The sequence below is a fragment of the Psammomys obesus genome, unplaced genomic scaffold (assembly GCF_907164565.1).
Source record: "Psammomys obesus unplaced genomic scaffold, mPsaObe1.curated_primary_1811, whole genome shotgun sequence".
Classification (NCBI taxonomy): domain Eukaryota; kingdom Metazoa; phylum Chordata; class Mammalia; order Rodentia; family Muridae; genus Psammomys; species Psammomys obesus.
In genome coordinates, this window is record NW_026596162.1 from 16,013,210 (window position 1) to 16,036,365 (window position 23,156).

Below are 23,156 nucleotides of genomic sequence, written 5' to 3' on the forward strand. Positions count from 1 at the left end.
CTCCTCCTCCTCCTCCTCCTCCTCCTCCTCCTCCTCCTCCTCCTCCTTCTCCTCCTTCTTTTTCAGTGATTTCCTAAGACCAACAACTCTCCTTTAAAAATATCCCAGGAGATTTGGTTAGGAAATTGTGGGTGCTGGTTCATTATATAAAGTTTTTTAAAGTCCTCTTGCTCTGGAGACTATTCCAGAAAGGCTGCATGCAGCCTCGGAGTGGGGCACTGAGTGGCAGAGGGCAAGCTCTTTTATCTCCAGGAAGGGATTATGCCTCCGCCCCCCCCCCCCCCCTGCCCGGGGAACCTGTTAACTCCATGACACATCAGAGACTGTCTTCGGGATTTCAGAACTCTCTTGTGTACAAAGAAAAATCAAAAGACTCAACATGGCAATCATGCTAACCTGAAGAGATGTTTAAAAACTGCAGGTGGGATTTGTTTCCAGAGGGAGCAAAGCAGAACAGGGAGGGAGGGTATGGTAGGAGTGCAAGCTAGGAGCATTCTTCTGAGGCAGGGCAACGGTAGTGTAAATGGTAAGGGAAATCCAAGCATCACCCGGCACAACTGAAGTCGTGTGTAAGTGTTTAAGAGGGTCATGAGACCATTACCTGTACCGTGTGCAAAGACTTAAGGGAGAACTCATTTTAAGCCATGTGAGTTTACATTCACATCTCCCTCTTCTGAAAGGTTACTTTTAAATCTATCTATTCAGCCATCCACCCATCTGTCTGTCTGTCTGCCATCTCATCCATTCAACCATCCATTCATTTATCTGTCCATCCATTCAGCCATCCATCTATCCATCCATCCATCCACAAATCCATCCATATACCCATCCATCCATCTGCCAATCTATACATACATTCATACATAAATACATACATGCATACACACCTGTCTGTCCATCATGTTTGTGTTATATGTTTTCCCTTAGCATTTGTTACTGGCATGGCACAGCTGCTGAGCTTTAATTTAGTGCCTAAATCTGCACAAATTCCTCTCTGTTGTCATGTTACACGATCCTGCAGGAGAGTTGAAACTGACCACGAGAAAATGGTTTCAGTGACATCTAAAACCAATATCCTGGCTTCACTGAAGGGGACTTTTCCACAGGCACTGCCAGCCTCTAACTCATGCTAAACACCACGAAGCCAGTAGGTCAGGGCATCATGAGACACATGTCCCTGTGTTGGTGATGACACAGTGTGCCTCTGTTGGTTACATTTTTGATGAGTGGGATTGTCATGTTAGCAAGGCGGGTGAGAATTGAATGTCTGTTTTTAAGACAGTGGCTGTGTTATGTTAGCTGAATGTCTGTTTCTTTCCATTTTCCCCAAATCTGCTATTATCTCATTTCTTCATGGCAATATGTGGATGCTGAGAAGGTAAAGAGATACACAAGAAGAGACAAAAAAAATATGGGAGGAGAGAATGGGTAATCTCATTTTAATCTGTGAGTGAAAATGGGTCAGAAAAGGAGAGAGAAAAACAGCTCAAACGCAAAACCCTTAGGAACATGAGGAAATTTTCCCCTCCACCCACTCCTGAGGCAAATGGATGAGAAGCCTCTGTGTAAGAGCCAGCGAGGCCTTCCTTCAGTTTCTGCCTCCGTGACCAGCCACGGTGAAAAGGAAGAGTTCTTTTCCTCTGGAAAAGAAAGCGAACTTTTCTTCTGGCAGGCCTCCTGCCAGCGTCACTATCATCACGGTAATGAGCACAGTGGACCATGTTGGGTGCAGCAGAATGCGGCCTTCCTCTTTGGGGCTTTTAGCCCTTTGGCCTGGGCTACCCTGGGCTACCAGTGCATTGTGCCTAAATATGTATAAAGGGAAAAACAGGTGGACACAGCTTGACTTCACTTTTTAAACAAAATAAAATTAGTTGCTGAAGGGCAAGTTCAAGGCGGAAGAGAATCCCTGGGGAAGGTGTGAATCCTCCCATCGTCTGGGAGGTGGGAGACACACATGGGGGCACAGCTGGGAAGAAAGTTCTACTGAATGAACCAAGTGGGTTCTTTCCTTCCTCTCCAAGGCCATGTCAGGGGTGGGAGCTGTAAGTCATGAGCTGGTCCGACCTTCTCAGGCCCAAACAGTTGCCTGAAGAATGACAGAAAGCTTTCTAACCGCCTCCTCATTCTTTCCCTCTGTCTCCTGTGCATAAGTTAATCTGTGACCATTTGAAAATGGCAGCTTCAATGCAGAAAATAACATGTCATCCTTTGTGTGCTTCAGCCTGCCCCACCCCAAGGGAGCCGTCCAGAGAGTGCTGTGTCCTTCAACCCCTATGAGCCAACGGGCGGGCCCTGGGCCCCAGACAGAGGTGAGAGATGCGCTTACACTCAACGGACACCCAGAAAGGGGGCATAGATGCTTGCCATTGTGCAAAGTCAGCTTGCAGACCCCTGACACTGTTCCAAATTTGCCTTGATGGTCAGCCATGGGCAGAAGATAGCCCATATCCACAAAACAAGCAAATCTGTTAAGTGAAAATGATCTTTTACAATGTAAACAAACAAATGAAACAAACAAACAAACACAAAAACAAAACCAACAAGTTGTCAGTGTTGACAGCACCATGCTGTCTGTCTGTCACGTTCTGTGGACATTGGCTGCCTTTCTTGCAAGAGCATGTTGCTAAAACGATGCCTATAGCCTCTGGGTGGTTTTGACGGTAGGGACAACTCACAGTATCTTTCAGATTTGATGATGGGGAGGACACAGTGAACCTAGTTCAGGAGGACACAGGTGACTTGTTCCTAGAAAAGGGGCCTTTAGGTGGAGGCGTATCCAGGAGTATCCCCATGTTGTTTTTCTATTATTGAAGTTGGAGTGGTTGGTTGCCTCCACATAGAAGCTTAAAGCAACGAGAGTCAGTTATCTTTCATTTAACTTATACCGTGGCTGGATCTGGCTCGAGGCAGAGTGTTCGTCTAACATGCCTGGAGCCCTGGGTTGCATTTCCAGCACTGCGTGGCACCGTCAAGGTCACTGTTGTCTACATGTTTAGTTCGTGGCCATTCTCACAGTTCTCTCAGATCAGTGGAATCTCATCCTTAGCATGTCAAATGTTAAGCACGCTGGCTTCAAAGCCTTGCTTTGGAAAGCACGTGTCATTTCTCTGAGCTCTGTTGGCTCAGTTATAAAAATACAGCCAGCAAGGAGCATGGCGCCACCTCTCAATAGAGTGTGTCAAAGAACTTTTACACCTAACTCAATGCCTTAGGGAAGTGTTGCCTGCTGTGACTATTGGTGTACAAGACACAATGTCATGTCTGCTCCCTTGCTTCAGTTCTTGGCTGCATGCAACCGCCCTGGAAGACCACAGGAGCAGAGGGCAGGGTGGCAAGGGATAGAAGCTCACAAGGGTACAGTCTGGAGTCACGTGTTATCTGAACCCCTGCAGGCCTTCAGCGAGAAGCCCTGCCCATGGACACGGAGGTATATGAGAGCCCTTATGCTGACCCGGAAGAGATCCGGCCCAAAGAGGTCTACCTAGACAGAAGCCTGCTGACCCTGGAGGACAACGAACTGGGCTCGGGTAACTTCGGGACTGTGAAGAAGGGATACTACCAAATGAAAAAGTAAGCACCACTGTTCTGTCTGTGCTACTGTCATCCTCCCGTGAGCATCAAGGCTGGGTTCCTCTAAGAATGCGCCCCAATGTTCACTTCATCCCAGACATGAAGCTTAACCTGGCATGGTGAAGTCCTTTCTCACTAGCATTATGTTTATTAATTTCTGATACCATGACTTTTAATTTGTCGTTTATTTTGTTTGTGCACTCGCACACACGTCACAGCACTCACACGGTCACTCGACACAAGAGTTGGTTCTGGGCAGTCATCTCAGCTCATCAGACTTGGCAGTGAGTTCTTTTCCTGGCTGAGCTATCTCACTGGCCTCCGTTTCTGACTCATCTGTAATAGAGGCATCCTTTGTGTGTGCTAGCTGTGGTTACAGTACTGAAATGTTTGCGTTAGTAAATGTTCCTCATAGAAATAAAATAATAAATAGAAATAAGCAGATTCATAACAGAATATGGGCATACTGTGCCTCCCAAGCACGGCTACCCAGAGCTAACCTTGATGTAGGCATTTGTCGAGTCTTTATATGTGTGTCAAGTTTTCGTTGCTAGTGCCTCACTGTCCATGCATACAGAGGCCATGGTGCTTAGTTTTAAATCCATGTATGTGAATCAGTCACTTTTAAAGTTGACTATGAAAGGATACAGACACACACTTAGATCCATAACCAAAACTAAATCTTTTAGAAGACTGAACATTAATTTTATTCATTAATTATATATCGGTTATTATTTATTAATTTAATTCAACAAAAATGTATCTATTAGTTAATAATATTAATTATGTAATTAGTTACACATTGTATTTAGACATAGCACTTCCTGTTTTGTCTTATTTTATTTTAATTCCTTGATTAATTAACATGAACCAATGTGATTACTTAATATGAATTTGTTCAGTTTCAACTACCTGGCTTAGGGAGTTGAGAACTGTGTTCTGCTAAGACCATCGTGAGACTGGCGGTGTCTTTACATCACCGAGTCTTTCCATTTCTAGACTCAGCCCATTCCCTCCCGGGCTCCATTCTTTGCTGTCTCCCGGGTTTCCCCCAACAGACTCCTTTAGTGCTCTGTGTCAATTCCCCACCAACGCCTCACATGCACCCTCAGGTATTCTGCATGTAAGTCCTAAGTGCCTTCGGTACTCTTAGCAGTTTGCTGCCACTGTGTCGTGTCACATAGCATCGTCTACTTCTTTGTCTTCTGAACCTCATCTATGAACTAAAACTGATTTCACACACAGGCTGCCGAGGGTGCTTGTGACCAGTGGCAGTTTATCTAGCTATTCTTTAATACAGAAGTGTGTCACTGATGAATAATGGCAGGTCTGGGGGAGTGCGTGTGTGTGTGTGTGCACGTGGGTATGTATGTGGTTTGAATGTATGTGTTCAGATGTGTTTACAGGTAAGTGTGGTTGTGATTACATACTTGTGTAGGTACAAATGCATGAAGAAGAAGAAAAAAAATCAAGCTCAGTTGTCAGTTTTCAAGACCCAGCCACCCTGTGTTTTGAGGCAGGGTCTCTTACTGGGATCTGGAGCTTACTACTTAGGCTGTGGAGGCTGGCCAGAGAACCACAGGAACCCTGTCTCTGTCTCCTGAGAGCTGCTGTTATAAGTGTGTACCACACACACCTTTTTACATGTTGGGGTCTCGGGGACTGAACCCCAATCCTCATGATCTCATGGCAAAACTCTATGAGCTGAACTGCCTCCTCAGTCCAACAATGATGTTTTTAAAATCATGTCTAATCCTTATTCTTTGGATATTTTCCCTTACCTTAGCGCATTACCTAGGAATTGTGGAGTGGCATTTTGTGCCTGCCAGGAGTCTTGTGTCTGGTTACAGACAGAGCCCAGCTCTCCCTTTGGGTGTGGATTGTAACTGTACATCGTGGTTGCTGTCCAACGAACTGGAGTAGTGCTGTTTTATCCCTACGTCTCTGGGAGGTCTTCCATCCTGGATCTCTGTTGACTTTTGTTGGAGACTCTCCCCCATCTGCTGAGCTCATCCTGTAGTTCTTTGTCTCTATGATGAGTTTCACCCACTAGGTTTCAGTTCTTAAACATGTCCCTCATTCTTGGGGTAAACCCCGCTGTCTTTTATCCATGACATCTTATTTTCATAAATTATTCAATGTGATCTATGAGTATTTCTCCTAGAATTTTCATGTCTGTGCTCATGAAGTGTCTTACTTACTCTTCCATTGCTGTGGAGACACCATAACTGAGGCAACTTATAAAAGGGAACATTTAACTGGGGTCTCGCTTCCAGAGTCAGAGGGTGAGACTGTGAACATCATGGCAGCAGGAAGGCGCTGGAGCAGTAGCTGAGACCTTCCATCTTATTCGCAAGTTGGAAAACCCTCAAAAAGTGACAGGCCTCCTCCTCCAAGGCTGCACCTCCTAATCATTCTCAAAACAGTTCTACCAGCTGGGGACGAGGTATTCAAAAATACGAGCCTGTAGAGGCTCTTCTCTTAAACCACTGCATGATGTCTTCATTCAGTTGCTTTCCTGCAGTTCTTATAATGAGGCCTTACGCTCTTGTCTGTAAAAGAGCCTAAGGCTTGGAGGCTAGGGCGTTCTCTCTCTAGGGCAATGTAAGCACACACGCAGACATCACAATGGTGCCCTCATAGAGTTAGTGGCGAAGCCCCTTTTGCTAGAACAGGTGGTATTTTTTTAAAATGTTTAGAGGAATCAAAAGGTTTTGAACTGTTTTTGTTGTTGTTTTTTGTTTGTTTGTTGTTTTGGGGGGCTTTCAAGACACGGTTTCTCTTTGTAGCCTTGTCTGTCCTGGACTCACTTTGTAGACCAGGCTGGCCTCGAATTGAACTCACAGAGATCCACCTGCCTCTGCCTCCCCAAGTGCTGGAATTACAGGTGTGCGTCACTGCACCTGCTTTTTTGTTTGTTTGTTTTTAACTTGTTAATTTGGATCCCTGCCTCACACCAGAGACGTAATGACAGACCCAACTATGAAAGCCAAAGCGGGTGGCTAGAGATGACAAAGTGGAACCTCTGTGTGTGCAGAGGACCCAGAGAGGCTCCCGAGTGCTGATAGCATCTAAATCCGCCTGGAAGACCGCAGGCTGCATCCCACAGTACCACACCAGCTGTGCGTGCTTTTCTGTGTGCCTAGATAGACTTATTTTGTTATTAAACCTATTCAGTTCCTTAGGGTGTGCCTACGTGTGTGTGTGTGTGTTTCTCTCTCTCTTTCTCTCTGTGTGTGTGTCTGTGTTTCTGTCTGTGTGTGTGTGTTTCTCTCTCTCTCTCTCTCTCTGTGTGTCTGTTTCTGTTTCTGTGTTTTTCTCTCTCTTTCTCTGTGTGTTTCTCTCTCTCTCTCTCTCTCTCTCTCTGTGTGTGTGTGTGTGTGTGTGTGTATGTGTGTGTGCATGCATCTGGGTCCTGGGATCAAATAGCAGCCATCAAGGTTGGCATCAAGCACTTTTACCTCCTGAGCTCTTCATGGCCCCCTACCAATTAGTTCTTTTTTTTATTCTCCAATTTGAAGGTTCAGCAAAAGAAGCAACTTCTCAATCTTGTGGAAATTTTATCACAAGTGTAATTCTTCAAATCACACATAGTTTTATGACAAAATGAAAATTCTGTATTTTGGAGACACATTGAGGCTTCCTTAAAATGAACAAAGCCCGGTGGGAGAGAAGCGTTTCCTTCTGGTGAACTCTGAGCTTTAGCAGTTTGTGCGCTTTGACCTGGGCACGGTGGTCAGGACCTGTGAGCCCCAGCACCCGAGGTAGAGGCGGGGGCGTCAGAAGGGTAAGGTTATTTTCCACTATATGGCAAGTTTGAGGCCATGATAGATTACATAAGACCTGTCTCAAGAAAGAGAAGCTGTGAGACACTGTATGCTCCTAATACCACAAAAGAACTTCGTGCTGACGTATGCATATAGACACAACCTAGCCAGTAAATCACTTGGCATTGCAGGAAGCTATAGCACGTCACAGCTGGTGGACTTTATAGAAGCTGCCTTAGCATTTTATAATTCGGGGCCTTTCCCGAGCTTGGAGCATTCTCCACCACTGCCCCTTGTTTATGGGCAGCGGGGCGTAGTTACTGCTTGCAAGAGAGCAGCAGGTCTGAAGACTAGCTACTGCGGAAGGCTTTCCTGGGAGATGGAAACAGACAGCTACTCCTTCACACAGAGCACCGACCACACGCCAGAGAACAAGTCCCCGAAGCCCACCATGGGAGCCAGTGACTTCCCTGGGCTTCCTTCAAAGCATGTGTGAAGGCTCACCGCCGAGAAGTCTGGCCTCAGCGTGAATGGCGGCTTCTGCGGGGTTGTGTCGGGTTCAGTTACAGCCCAGCACAGGCTCATGTTAACCTGAAGGACAGGACCCCACAGAGATGACCGGGAGGTGACTGACGAGGTCTCAGGACTCCCGGTGACAGTCCTCATCTCCGCCCCTTCCTCATGTGAGGGAGAAGCAGCCCAAGCTGGCCTTGGTGCCCTATTGTAAAAGGCGTAGCTGGTCTGAGGGAAATGGCAGTTGTTACCCTCAGAGGAAGATAAAGACCACCTTAAACTTGTGAATCACTTGTCTCTACCTCCCGGGCACAAGGGATCGTGGGAGCGTACCACCATGCCCAAGTCAAAGTTCACTGAAGTGGAAGCTTCTGGTTTCTTTGGAAACTCAGTTGTGTCACATGAATATGATTTTTTGTTAGTTTGTTTGGGTCTCAAGTATGGGATGTGGGAATGTTCCCCCCCCCCTCAGAAAACAGGCCCCATGCAAGGGGCCTGGTTTTTGTGAGCGGGAAAACATCCTTTCCTGGACTCTGAGAAGTGATAAATAGAAGCCCACAGACAGTGAGACAAGGCTTTCTGCGTCTTTATGCTTTGCAATGGTTTGGAATGCTTTGCTGGTTTTCACAGAGAGAAATGCTCCAGAGAACTTTTCATGCTTCTTTGCTGCTTTGGTGGGACTCCTGCTGTTTGGGCAGAGTCTCACTGCTTTTGCTGAGCGGTAGCACCGCTGTTCCTGCTGCTGCTGCTGCTGCTGTTCTGTTTGGCTGGACTGCTGGTATCCAGACAACTGAGATTGGTACATCCCCAAAGAACCCAATACCCTAATCAGCAGGAAGTAGATAAAAGAGGTCTATAGCCCCTTTCCCTACTAATCTCTCACCTAAAGTCAGGACATAGGAAGGGAGGTAGAGGCATTTAAAAACATTCAATAAAGTAGGTGTTTGAAAAATCTAAGCCTACAGCTCACACATGGTTAAAGTTCAGAGTTAAAGAGAAATAAACGCTTCTCTTCCACTGGGCTTTGTTCATTTTAAGCAAGCCTGAACGTGTCTCCAAAATATAGAGTTTTCATTTTCTTATAGAAATATCACACGGATCATGCTGAACTCTTGAAAACATTCTAACAAAATGCGGCTTAAATGAAAGAGCAAACATTAACTATGAATGATTTAAAGAATTACACCTGCGATTAAATTCCCACAAGAATGAGAACAGTGGTACCAGCCGTTTTTAAGTGCGTGTGTGTTCAGGTGTGCACATGTGTGTGCAGGTACCCCTGCCACAGCACAGAGAGGTCAAAGGACAACCTTGGGTGTCACCGATTACTTTCTGCCTTGTTAGAAACAGAGTATCCAGGGGTTAACTGATGACCCACAAGTGTCCATGGAATCTATCTTCTCTGCCTCTCATCTTGCCCTACAAACACCAGGGTTACAGACACGTGCTACTGTATCCAAGTTTCTGTGGGTTCTGGGGACCTGAACTCTGGTCCTCACTCTTGCATGCAAGCACTTCACACGCTGGGCTGTCTCCCCAGCCCGTGGCCACTTTTCTGAATGGCTTATGGGACTCTCCCTCCGCCCCTGCTCTGCCCAGGCCACACAGAAGAGCACACAGAAGGCCATTGGGAAGGTTTCTCACAAGTTGCAATTGTGTCCCAGGGTTGTGAAAACAGTGGCCGTGAAAATCCTGAAGAATGAGGCCAACGACCCGGCACTTAAGGACGAGCTGCTGGCCGAGGCCAACGTCATGCAGCAGCTGGACAACCCCTACATCGTACGCATGATTGGAATCTGCGAGGCCGAGTCCTGGATGCTGGTGATGGAGATGGCGGAGCTAGGGCCCCTCAACAAGTTCCTGCAGCAGAACCGGTGTGTGGGGTTCAGGTGCACGGGACTGCGTCAGGGCCTCGGGCTGTGCAGGGCCTGCTTTCAGGGGCAGCTCTCTCTTCCACGCTCCTCCCTTCCCATGTTGCTCCATGCTCAGGGATCTTGAGAAAGGATGAGAGAAGAGATGCAGCCTTTGGATCAAGTTCTTTTAGTGCTCTCTCTCTCTCTTCCCCTCCCTCCCTCCCTGTCTGTCTGTCTCTCTCCATCCCTGTCTGTCTGTCTCTCCCTCTCTCTCCCTCTCTGTCTGTCTGTCTCTCTCTCTCCCTCTCTGTCTGTCTGTCTGTCTCTCTCCCTCTCTGTCTGTCTGTCTGTGTATAGGTATATACATCTATAGGTGTGCACCTTTATGTGAATATATGCATGTGGAGGTCAGAGGTCAGCATTGGATGTCATCCTTTGTCCTCTGTTGCTCTTCATCTTATTATAGTTTACTTATGTGTGTATGTCTCCGTGAGTGTGTGCCACATGAATGCAGATACGCACAAGGCCAGAAGATAGTGCCAGACACTTGGCACTGAAGCTAAAGGCGGTTGTGAGCCTCCCAATATAGGTGCTAGAAACCAAACTCAGTACGTGCTCCTAACCACTGAGCCATCTCTTTAGCTCTCCATCTTATTTTTTGAGACAAGGTCTCTCACTGACCCTGGAACTCACCAGTTCAGCCAAACTGGCGGGCCACGGAGCCTCAGGGGTTACAGGTCCTCACTGCCGTGCTTGGCTTTTATATGAGCTCCAGGGATTCCAACTCAGGTCTTCATCCTTGTACACCAAACATTTTAGCAGCTGAGGCATCACCCCAGGCCTGTCAGAGAACAGGTCTAACTCCTCATTTGGTCTTTATTCTTTTCTTCGACTCTCTTTAACTGTCCAGTGATAAAAGCCTCAATGTGTGTAGACAGGGCATCTGTCACCAACGGACAGAACAGCCTTCCCAGATAGACACCTCGAGCAAACATTTTTCCAGGATAAACACCTCCAGCAAACATTTTTCCAGGGTAAACACCTCGAGCAAACATTTTTCCAGGAGCACTGTTTTTGTCTGGTCTGGTTGACCTGGTGAACGCCTGTGTCTGGAGGAGCAGGTTCACCGATTGTGTCCAACAGCTGCTCTAAGGCTGTTGTCAACAGAGAAAAACTGTATCATAAGAAACCAAGTTCAGTAGCATCATCCCGTCATTGCTACATTGTTTATATTTTGCTCAGCTGTAGCATTGTTGCTACATTGTTTATATTTTGCTCAGCTGTGGCATCATTGCTACATTGTTTATATTTTGCTCAGCTGTGGGTTTCCACTCTGCACAAGGCAGTGTGACCCCTTCTTTACAGGTAGGAAATGGAAGCTCAGAGTTAATTTGTAACCTGCCCACTAGGGAACAAGGATTCCGAGCCATCCCTGACTCTTCTAAGCCAAGGCTCATTTGATACAGCTTTTCCTTATTATTTCCAGTGTGTGTGTGTGTGTGTGTGTGTGTGTGTGTGTGTGTGTGTGTGTGCGCGCGCATGAGGGTATGTGCAGGTGCAACAGGTAAGGGCCAGAGATTACCCCAGAGCAATGCCCATCCCCTGGAATACCATCTCTCTTGAGACAGGTCTCTCACTGGCAGGACATCATCAGTTATGCTAGACCGGTTGGGCAGGGAACGCCAAGAATCCGACTGTTTCACTGCTCCGGCTTTGGGAACATGCGTGGGCCATCGTGCTTGCTGGCTTTATTTTCATGTAGCCTCTGAGCATCACTCTCAGGTCCTTGTGCTTGAGCACTAGGCTGTCTCCATAGGCCTCTAAGAAGTTTTGCACATCGGAAAGCATGCATGAAAGTGAAACATACTGAGCTCCTGGGGTGGGGTGGGGGCTCTGTCTGGAACCCCTATGTGTGAAATTACCTGCCACACTCAGACCTCCTGTGGCTGTTTTTGAGTATGTGTGGTGTATGTGTATGTTTATACATGTGCTCGGGGATACATGCCCACACATAGAAGCAGAATCCAGAGAGGGGTCGTTGTATGGATCTCTGTAGCTTGGGGCCATCTTAATCTTCTACGTAGTGAGTTCCAGGCTAGTTAGGAGCTAGTGCCACCCTAGAGAGAGAGAGGATGGCTTCCAAAAAGGGAGGCTTTACCACTAAAGAGGACGTTCTGCTGTGTTGTTTTGTTTGGGGTTTTTGGCTGTGCTGGTAGCCAGCAAGCCTCAGGATCTTCCTGTCTCCGCCACCTACCAAGGCGGGGATTACAGCACATGTCACCATGCTCGGCTTTTCCACATGGCGTCTGGGGACCAAAACTTGGGTCCTCGTGTTTGGGCAGCGAGTGCTCTTTCACTGAGCAGCCTTCCCAGTCTGTCCTGTTGTTAAAAAAAAAAAAAAAAAAAAAAAAAAAAAAAAAAAAAAAAAAAAAAAAGGAATGAGTGGGCCCTCTTCTGTGCGTGCACTCAGGGAGTGTGGCTGAGTTCAGCATGGCCACCACCTGCTCTTGCTAATGACAGCCCCTTGATTCTAGGCACATCAAGGACAAGAACATCATAGAGCTGGTTCACCAGGTTTCCATGGGAATGAAGTATTTGGAAGAGTGCAATTTCGTGCACAGAGATCTGGCTGCGAGGAACGTGCTTCTGGTCACCCAGCACTACGCAAAGATCAGTGACTTTGGTCTATCCAAAGCCCTTCGTGCTGACGAAAACTATTACAAGGTAGGAGAGCTCAGGCAGGCTCATGGCTGAGGTGAGGGACAGCTCCTGCAGGCTCATGGCTGAGGTTATAAAGACATTGAAAGATAAGTGTATGCTCTCTGTCTTTTATCATGGCAGAATTCTCACAAGTAGCCTTGTGGGAAAGTATTCTTAAGATTGATTGTGTCATTCAAGAAACCAAAACCGAAAATACTGTAATGGATCTCAACTGGAGACTTGTTCAAACCAGCCTCCTATGTTTGTTTCTTCACATTAACTTATTTTGTGCGGTGTATGGAGTCATGTGTGCCGCAGCGTCCTAATGGGGTTCAGAAGACAACTTGTAGAAGTTGATTCTACACACATATGCAAGGAACTGAACTCGGACCTTCAGGCTTGGCCGCAGGGGCCTTTCCCCCTGAGCCATCTTGCCTGCCCTGCATGCTTGTACTGACTTATTTAAGAAACAGAAATTGGACAGCTTGCTTTTTCTTTTTACAGTCAGGGCTTCGTACAGGCCACGCTGGCACCGCTCTCCTGAGTGCCAGGTCACACCCCGCAGCACCATGACTGGGTCACCCAGGGCTTCTCTCCTGATGCTGTGACCCTGGAATCAGTTCCTCGTGTTGCGGTGACCCCCTCCCCCACCACAACATTATTTTGTTGCTGCTCAATCGCTGTAATTTTGCTTCTGTTACAAATCGTAATGTAAACATCTGCTTTGTGGGATATCCGACCTGGGACCCCCAAAGGGATCGTGACCGAAGCTTAAACCCTTGAATTGAGGGCTTTATGCATGCTGAGCAAGACCACTGCTGACCGAGCCCTTTCCTCGGTCCAGCTGGTTCTGGAGAGATTTCTCTGCGTCGTTTTCACCCGAGCTGAGTCTCTGAATTTCAGCAGAGGCCTTTCCCCGCTCCGCGCCTCAGATGCAGCTCCGCTGCAGAGAGGCCTGTGCATGTCTGCCCTGGCCTGCCACACGATGCCCACTCTGCTTCCAGGCCCAGACCCACGGGAAGTGGCCCGTGAAGTGGTACGCGCCCGAGTGCATCAACTACTACAAGTTCTCCAGCAAGAGCGACGTCTGGAGCTTCGGGGTCCTGATGTGGGAAGCCTTCTCCTACGGGCAGAAGCCATACAGGGTAAGTGTGCTCAGCCGTGCGCCTCGTGCCTCAGATGCTGCAGGACAGCACCGCTCAGCCTGGGGGGTATTGTCGTGAGAGCCTGCACCCCTGGAATCCAGGGATGCCCTGGAGCCTCTCATCTCCTAACACGGGGCACCCTTTTAGCTGTCACTATGCTTGTGTGTCTGTGTGTGTGTGTGTGTGTGTGTGTGTGTTTGCGTATCTGTGTGTGTTTTCCTGGATAAGTGAGGTCCTGGGGTGCCACTCTGGATTGTCATAACTGAAGCTCCCCACAGAGCCAGCCCTAAGTGAGGAATCAGAACTGAAACCCCAAAGCCTACCTGCCCCGCCCCTCTCACTGGGCAGCTACATGTGACTCTAGGATTCAGAGGAGTGGCCCCGAGCCTGTGACTGATGTCACTTGAAATTGCACAGCCTGGGTCCCAGTCCTTCCGTGTCTGGAGATGAGGTACTTTTCTTTATGTTTTAAAAGTGTGTGTGCATTTTCATGTCTCAGGGGATGAAGGGGAGCGAAGTGACCGCCATGCTGGAGAAAGGAGAGCGGATGGGGTGCCCTCCAGGATGTCCAAGGGAGATGTACGAGCTGATGACCCTGTGCTGGACATACGAGTGAGTACCAGCCCTTCCTGTCACTGACCCCACAATTCTGGGTGTGTCTTTGCTTCATTTCTGTTGCTGTGATAAATGGTTTGGCAAAAATAAATAAATAAATGACTCAGGGGAAAAGGATTTATTTTAGCTCAGAACTCCAGATTACAGCTCATTGTCATAAGAAAGTCAAGATGGCCTGAACTTAAAATATTTGCCCACATCACGCCCCCGTCGAGTGCTGAGAGAAAAGGTCGCGTGCGTGTGGCTCAGGTCACTTTCTCCTGTCTCAGAAAGCCCAGGAGGCCCTGATCCAATGGTAACCATGGGGGGCGGGGCCTTCACATCACAATCAAGACAATCCCCCACAAGCCCACCTGCAGACAGTCCCTCTTGAGACTCTCTTCCCCACAGTTCCGGACTGTATCGAGTTGACAATAAGGCTGCCATGGCTGGTGTTAGGGAGTTTGTGAGCCCTGGGAAAAGATCATAGACTCCATCCAGTTATAATTAACAGGTTAACTGCTAGCAGGATGGACAGTCTCTGAGCCAAACTTACAATTACCACAAAGGAGGGTGTGGGGAAGGGTCGCTTTTAAAGGCAAAGCCCACAAGAAGACCTGCAGTAACTTACAAGCAAGAAAAAACTGGTGTGTTCTGCCAAGTTAAGTGATTAAGGCAACTGACGTACAATCTCTGGTTGTCCACGTAAGCACGTTACAGAAACCCAAAAGGCAGTCACATCGTAACACGTAGATGGTCACAGCTTACATTTTTCCGTGTCGGGAACGGAGGTCACTGAGTCGGGGTCACTGAGAACTTACCTTGCAGGGACTGGAGTCAGAGACAAGAGGGTTCCGAGGTGGATGCCCGACATAAAATGGAGTTTCTTTAGCCATCACACTGGGTACTAATATGAACTACGAAATCTCTTGATGTGTCAGGAAATGCTCTGCCTTGTACATCAATGAAGACAGGAGGTGGAAGAGATTGCTCTTCTATCCGATCGTGGCTCTACATGGCAGGGATGCTACTATATATGTTCTGGAGCTGTGGAGACATCATAGAACCTACATACGCAAACTAGGACAGCCGCAAAAGTGTTAGGCCACATCACGCCCCAGTGCAGCGCTGACAGAAAAGATGGCATGCGTTCAGTTGCACTGGTGTGAACACGCTTTTCGTGCCGTCATTCCCTGCACATGCAGACTAACAACTGTCCTCAAGTGCCACAAGAAGCCTTGGCCAGGCTTACGTGCAGAGATGGATCCCTGTGGGCAGGGCTGCACGTCTGTGTGCAGCTGTGTATGTGCGGGAGGGCTTGCCAGCTCACGAACATGTGGAGGCTCGGGGTGTCTCCCTCTATGGCTCTCTCCACCTTGTTGTCCTTCCTTTAATCTGTGTGTGTGCGCACACAGCATGCAGTGTTTGAGTGTGCCCAGCGTACATGTGGAGGCCGGAGGGCAGCTTCCAGAATCAGTTCTTTCCCTCACCATGTGGGTGTGGAGGCTCGAACATGGGTCCTTTGGTTTGGCAGCAAGACCCTCTACCCACTGAACTGCCTCACGGGGCCTCTCTGCTCTGTTATCTGAGACAGAGTCCCTTACTAAGCCAGGCCACACTCGACCTGCTCACTGGCAGCCAGCAGGCTCATGGGAGTCGCCTGCATCTGTCCCCAGCACCGGGTTACAGAAACACACCACCACGCCTGGCTTCCCCGTAGCTGTTGGTGACGCACACTCCAGCCCTCCCTTCTGGAGAGAGGCACTTGATACACTGCGCTGTCTCCCAGGCCCTGCGCCATTTGATAGAGGGATCTTGAACACCGGAGGACTTAGTTCCCCTCGGGGCGGGGCTGGAACCGTGCCCCCATGGGCACAGAGGCAGTGAGCTCCCTTTCCAGCCCAGGTAGCAGTCCCATCCAGCACCTGCTCACCTCAGCGTTTTACTTGCCAATGGCACAGACTTACTGTGCGTCGGTCAGGACTCTCAGGGCCTGGGTCTTCACTCTGACCCCAGAAGTCTATGGGGTCTAGCAGGAGCGCATGCCAACTGCCCCCTCTCTGAAAGTCCAGCTTGAATGTTGCAGCAGTGTCCATAATCTACCCCTAAGATTCTGAGCCAAGGGGCTAGGGACATGGCTCTAATGGCAAAGTGCAGGGACCTGAGTTCAATCCCTAGGGCCCACATGAAAAGTGCCAGGCATGGTGGCACGTGCTTGTGGCCCCAGCACCAAAGAGGGAGATGGGGACAGGAAGGTCCCAGAGGCTTCCTGGCTGCCAGCCTTGCCTACTTGGCAAGATCCTGGAAACTGAGAGACAGTGTTTCCAAAAACCAAGGTGGATGGCACCTGAGGATTGGCACCCAGGCTGCCCTCTGGCGGCCACACACACCACCACACAGGTGTGCCCACATTAAGGAGAACACACACAGAGACTATGAGTCGGCTGTTGGATTCAGTGCAGGGGCCGGTTAGGTGTCTTCAGGCATGGAAGATGTTCTGTACCCTGTGCAGAGCTCCTCCGACTCCCCAGGACGTGTCCTTGGGCTCCTGTGAATGGCAGGCTTGGAGACACTGCTGACCTTGCTGGTGCTGGGATGCAGCAGCCAGCACTTACCACCAGGGGGCACAGTGACCCAATCACGTTCAGAGATTCAAGATGTAAACCTTAACAAGGACATTAACTTAGCCTCTCCTCCCTCCCCAAAAGAGCTCTGGAGAGTTATGGGGGCCAGTGTTTGGGGATGAAAGCGTGTTGAAAACCCTACACACCGGGCAGTGGAAACGATTTGCATAGGTTGGGACTGCAGATGTCACCTCTGCCCTTCCCGCCTCCTTTGGTGGCAGGCATCCAGACAGTAAGGCTGATGGTGGTCTAATAAGTCTATGAAAATTGTCCCCAACTCTAACACACCTGTCTCTTCCCCCTTCAGCGTAGAGAACCGGCCAGGATTCACAGCCGTGGAACTGCGACTTCGAAACTACTACTACGATGTGGTTAACTAGCGGGGTGGGTGCCTGCCATTGGCCACCGCGGACTCGCAGAGATCACAGTAGATTCAGATGAACTGGCTTTCAGCGTTTCATCTCCCTCCGCGCAGAGTGAGAGCTGGGACTCACCCTCGCAGCAGCTCCAGCCTCGAGAGACAGACAAGCAGCAAGACCTCAGAGCCCATGGACTCATCTGTCTGGTTTTCGTCTCCCTCTGTGTGGTTTTCGTTAGGGGTCACGTTCGGGAACCGTTTTCAAGTTTTCTTTCCATCATTCTGTTCCCCTGGGTCCAGGATTGCAGCGTCCCTTGCAGATCAGAAAGAAAAGTGCTATGCCAGTTAAGCAAAGAAAATAAAAAGAAGACTCACTGATGCGGCTGGCAAGCAGGAAGTAAGGGAAATGACAAGTTTGGACAGTGCTTTTGCTGTCAGCTCTGGAAACAGAAATGCCATATGGATGAGACAATGCGACGTGCTGACGTGGCTTACACACCCCTGGTGTCCGCCTTGACTGGAAGTCCGTCCATCCTTGTGTGCTCGCAGGAGGTGTGACTACTGTACTGCCTGGAGGCTGCCAGGGAAGGTGGGCTCCCACAGTCCTCTGCGACTGGGCACGGTGTGCCAGGCATGGGCCACACTCCCTCCCTTCTGCAGAGGGCATGCAGCTGGGATCCCTTCTCAGTGCGGCCGCAAAGTGCCTGACATGCAACCTAAGGGAAGAAGGGACATTTGGGCTCAGAGTTGAGGGGGTGGAACACAGTGGAAAAGACAACAAGCAGAAAAGGCTAGGTGGCATGAGCAGTTTGCTGGACGGATGGCTACATGGTGTCCACGCTCGGGAAACAAAGTGACCAGGGAGTTGGGCCAGGCTCTAAGACCCCAAAGCTCACCCCCAGTGACCCACTTCCTTCATCAGGGACCCACTTCCCAAAGGTTCTATAAGCTTCCCAGACAGTGAATGCCACCAGCTGGGGACCAGGTGTTCAAATACATGAGCCTTTTTGGGGTGGGGGAAGCATTTCGCATTTAAACTTCTGTTTTCCATTCATTTTTTTTGTTGCTGTAACTGAAGCCCTAGATAGTATAAAGTACAAGGATAGAAATGTATCTGGCAGGCATTTCTATACCTGTTCTTCTCGGAAGGTTGGAACCTCCACCAGAGAAGTGCAGTGCCAGGCAGGGGCCTTCCTGCAGAATGGAAGTGTGTCCTGACAGAGCAGGCGAGCCATCATGTCTGTCCTCCTCTTACGAGGCCCCTGATCCCATCTCAGGGCTCCCTCGGGACCCCACCTCATCTTGATCACTCCCCAAAGGCCCCATAGCCAAACAGCATGCCAGCGAACCTGGGTGCTAAGTCTTCAGCACACGAACCCTGCAGGACACATTCATACTGGAACAGAGGGCAACGTGCTGACCGAGACCATCTCGGGATGAGTTTCTGAACAGGATTTTAATCCACAGTAAAGCCAGATTCCACCTTCACCACAGAAAGCCTTGCTGAGTGTGACTTTGAGGTGAGGCCACTTGGCCTGAGAAGTTAATCCCAGCTCCCTGGGCCCACAGAGGGATGGTGGGGAGAGGTTCTCCCTGGAGGATTTAAACTGTGTACACACTAAACCTGCAAGGTCAGAAACCATGCAAGGTCCTTCTCAGGCATATATCCTTGGCTCTGATGACCTGAGCCCCTTCCACCTGGCAGCTGGGCCCCTTGTGTGTCTTGACCTCCGACCCTTTGTCAGCAGATTTCGAGGAGCATCCCAAACTTCCTCGCCACATCCTGCTGACTGCAGATACACCGAATACCTCATGCAGAACCAAGTGCCTCTCCAGTCAGCACCCAGTCCAGCCAATCGTTAAAATCTCTGTGTGCACCGGCACAGGCCCTGCTTCGTGTACCAGACAGTGGCTTTACAGGCATGTCACCCTGTGATTGCACTTCCCTCTGCAGGGCGAAGCCCCGGGTTGTGGGTTCCGGTGACTCCCACCAGCATCGGTACAGAGTGTCTCCCTGTAATTAAAATGATTTCAGAAATTATTTTAATAAAGATCTCCTGTCACTCTTGCGGCGACTTTCATGGGTGCGGGTAGGATACGGCGGGCTGTGCCCTCACCCAGAGCTGACCAGCATCTTCCTGTGTGCAATCTGCCTGTGGAATGTCGTGTCCTCAGCCACACTGCCACAGGAGGGTGGGAACAGAGGCCCCCAGAGCTCGAAGGGAAAGCCTGCAAGGAGGGCCTTGTCCTGAGGGGGAACATCTGTGTCTGAGATTCAGGGTCTGAGGTCAAACAGCCCAACCCTACCCTCATAGAAAGTGGGACAAGGAGAGCAGAGATGGCCTGGAAAGGGCCAGCTTGCCACTGCTGGTGAAGACAATCTGAAAGCGGCAGGGCAGAGAAGAAAAGGTTTCCAAGGCCCCGGGCGTCTCTTGTTCTGCAGGAAGGTATGGGCAGGCACACGTGCACGCACTGTCTATAAGCACACATGTACACCCGCGAGTGGACAGACAAGCACTGCGTTCCCGTGTATGCGGGTACACAAGCGCGCCTGCGTGCACAAGCACGTGCATATATACGCATGCAAATGCACACAGTGCGCACACCAATGTGAACGTATGTATACACATGTCCACACTTACACGTACATGTTGACATACTCACACCCGCAATGCCGCCTTGCCCTCAGGCTAATCTGATCCCCGCAATCCCTCAACGGAGACTCCCTCCTCGGGTGACTCTAGGCTCTGTCAAGTTGAGGGCTTAGCCCGCACAGGGCACGGAGCACCAATGGCGCCCTGAGTTTAACCCCCAGCCGGGTGCAGCAGCAGGCATCTGTAGCTCCGGCGCTGCAAGAAGCAGCTCACTGCAGCTCACGGCCATCCAGCCCCACCCATCCTGGTTGTCACATTCCAGGTCCTAAGAAGATAAGGTGGAAAGCAGGTGAGGGCAACACTCAGTGTCAGTCTTCCATGTGCGTGCACACACATACATGTATGCATGCATCCCACAGGTGTGTTTTGACACACGCGTCCAAACAGCCTCAGTTTAAGAGCACTGTATGTGCATGCATCAGTGCTTGCCTGGCCCACGTGAATGTGCGTGTAAAAACGCTAGATGTTTAAAGCTGGTGGGTCCACACATTGTGACAGTTTGCTGGCACTGTAACAAATATCCCCAAAAAACCAACATAGAAGGAGAAAAGGCTTATCTTGACAATGGTCCCAGAGGCCTTGTTACTGGAGGGAGGGTGGAAGTCCAGGTCCTTGACCAGCTCTGGACTCATCCTTCCACTCCCTGGAACCGCCAATAGATCTCTTTTATGAGGTTTGCTGCCTGCTCTGACTCTCCCATCAGAAGAAGCCGAGAAGCAATGAAGAGAAGAAGGAAAGAAGCAAAGAAGTGGAGCAGGGCTGAGGCTCCTGAGCTCAGCTGGGGATGCCCTCCCCTGGGAGCTGTGACACCTCTGCTGAGGAGGCTTCCTGCTCAGAGCTGTGTGATTCCTGCCTAGCTAGCACCAGGTGTCAGCCTGTTCCTTCCAGCGAGAGACTCCCGGAGAAATTCCAGTTCCTTGGCATGCAGCTTCAGTGCTCTGACGCCTGTAGCAGAGGACACGGGGTCTCTCTGCAGTAACTGATGCTGGCAGGATGTTGCCGCTTCAGCCCGTGGCTTCCTGACGCTGCTGACTTGTGTAAGGAACAGTGCATCACCCGGGGATCACACGTGGGGGAGGCTGCCATCTTACTGTGGCAGGGAAGCAGAGAGAGGGGAGAGACGTTCCCAGTCTCCCCTTCAACAGCCTTCCCTGGTGAAAGCCTTTCCTTCTTCTAGGCCCATCTCTTTGAGTTTACAATGATATTTTTTATTTGTGCGTGTGTGCGCTTGTGTACATGTTTACCATGTGTGGCAGTGCCATGTGTATAGGGTCCCACAGAGGCCAGGAGAAAGTGCTGGAGCCTGGGAGCTAGTTACCGGTAGTTGTGAGCCAGCGGGTGCTGGCAACTGAGCTCTGGTCTTAAAGAGCAGTGTATGCTCCTAACCACTGGGTCATCCCTCCAGCCCATCTCCTAACAGTTCCACTACCTCCCAGCATGTTCCTACCTCGGGCATGTTCTCCCTTGTATTCCTCTCTCTGCCCATTCCCCTCTCTTTATTTCCTCTCCCCCCTCTTTGACACACATCCCAGAGTGATAAAACCAACATTTCCTTCAAAGAAAAAACATTTGGATACAGCAGAGGGTGCTAGAGTACTGGCTTTGACAATGCGTCACCGAAAGCTGTTTTTACAGCCACTTAATATTTTATAGCTTGGCAAAACGAGCCCATAGGAAGAAAGAACACTGCCAAAGTTGCCACCACCCAGGAAATGGTCCCTGGGATGCTCCAGCTGGCTAGGAGCCCACCCCTCACCTCGGAGCTAGTGTTCCAGGCTCATTGCTGCCAGCCATCACCAGAACTTGAAGACCACGGATGGAGTTGCTGTCTTTCTTTTTTCCTTTTCTTTTCTTCTTCTTTTTTTTTTTTTTTGCTAAGCATTTTGGCACTGAAGCCATTAGTCACCGGCTTCAGGGCCCGGTCTCGAGGTCTGTGGGTGACTCAGAAACCCCTTGCCTGTCATCGAGCTGAGGAACAAAGAGTTCAAAATGCAGACTACTCATAAACAACTCTCCCTCGCTCATGGAAAATAAAGAGCCAGTGTCTGGGACAGTTTCTTCCCCACGGCTCATATCAGATGACACCATCAATTTCTATAAATCACTGGGGTTGATGAAACTGTCGGATTACAGACCATAAGGATTCCGGCTGCCTGGCTGCCTGGCTGCCTGGGAACGGGTCCTCAAATTCCCTGTGTCCCTTATGCAAAAGAGAAAGGCCTCTCCCCAACCCCCCACGGTGAGGAGCAGCAAGGAGGCAGAGGGAAAGCACACTGCCAGTCAGGAAGTAGCTTTCCTGGGAGGGGCAGGCCAGTGACCTTCCTGCACCACACTGCAGGAGATTTGGTTCTAGAGTGAACATGGAGGTTCACAGATGACTTCAGACTGGCAGGTTCCTCCCAGCTGTAAAACTTCCAGACAGGTCATGTTCTCCACACTGTCCCCTGAACTTGTGGCTCCTCTTCTTGTTTTCATTAATATGCAGCTGTGAAGAACACGGAGCTTGTAAAGCTAAAGACCTCTGCACTGTGTTCTCCACAGCCCTCTGAGTGCTGCAGGGGTATCTCACAGAGCAGAGACCAAAAGCTAAGCAAGCCTCCTGACAGGGAGAAGGGCAGGTCTTAGAAGATGGAGAGACAGAGTCCTGAAGGCATGGCACAAACACCTTGGTTGATACTTTGTTTTTCCTGTGACTAACACATTTAGACCAGCGTTCATTCGAGAATGCGTTTCCCTTGAAGTAAAGAAGATACAACATGCCAACATTTCCTCGGCAGGCTCAGTGTCTTCCCATTACTTTATTCTCACGTGCTGACAAAACATTCCATCTGGCAGGAAGTGAACAATACAAAAGCTTCAGGAAATTCCTGAAGCTGACCGAATGCACTAGGTCCCTCCCTCCCCATGCTTATATAAGCAGCAAAGACTGCTGAGACCAGATGAGCCAGACTGCCTAGAACGGACACTTCCAACCTGTTGAGCTGCCCTAGGCTGCAGATGTCAGGCTCTCAAACCTGACTGACCTTCAGTATTAAGCCAGAGTATTAAAATGCTGATGTTCAGTTTCAAGTCCCTGAGACTGCATATAATCAGTCTGTAGTGTAGCCTGGGGCAGTCTCCAAAAGCACACCAGGAGGTGAGGCTGTCCATACCAACGCACCATTAGACAAGTCAATCACTTGCCAAGGTTTGGATGGCAGCCAGGTGGAGCCGTTTGAGCCCTGTTTCAGGGAGGAGAGGGTCAGACCTGACAGAGCCTTGGCCTGCTAGAGTGACCCCTTCTTAATGCAGGTACAGGCTCCCTGTGTGAGTGCCGGATCATCAAATGGGCTCAGGAACACCTCTCTGTGATGCTCAGAATGCCAAGTGGAAACT

At 49.6% G+C, this 23,156-nt stretch overlaps 1 protein-coding gene across 3 annotated transcripts in view; it reads left to right on the forward strand.

Annotated features, from left to right (window-relative positions):
- Syk (spleen associated tyrosine kinase) overlaps positions 1-19,165 on the forward strand; it is a 66,305-nt gene extending 47,140 nt beyond the window's left edge. For all 3 annotated transcript variants that reach the window (XM_055595269.1, XM_055595271.1, XM_055595270.1), the window contains 7 exons: positions 2,225-2,312; positions 3,396-3,573; positions 9,518-9,727; positions 12,241-12,430; positions 13,411-13,551; positions 14,051-14,163; positions 17,077-19,165. In XM_055595269.1, the coding sequence (XP_055451244.1) occupies positions 2,225-2,312; positions 3,396-3,573; positions 9,518-9,727; positions 12,241-12,430; positions 13,411-13,551; positions 14,051-14,163; positions 17,077-17,149 (993 nt within the window). In that variant the 3' untranslated portion in view covers positions 17,150-19,165. The remainder of the gene's footprint in view (positions 1-2,224; positions 2,313-3,395; positions 3,574-9,517; positions 9,728-12,240; positions 12,431-13,410; positions 13,552-14,050; positions 14,164-17,076) is intronic.
- The last annotated feature ends 3,991 nt before the right edge of the window (positions 19,166-23,156 follow it).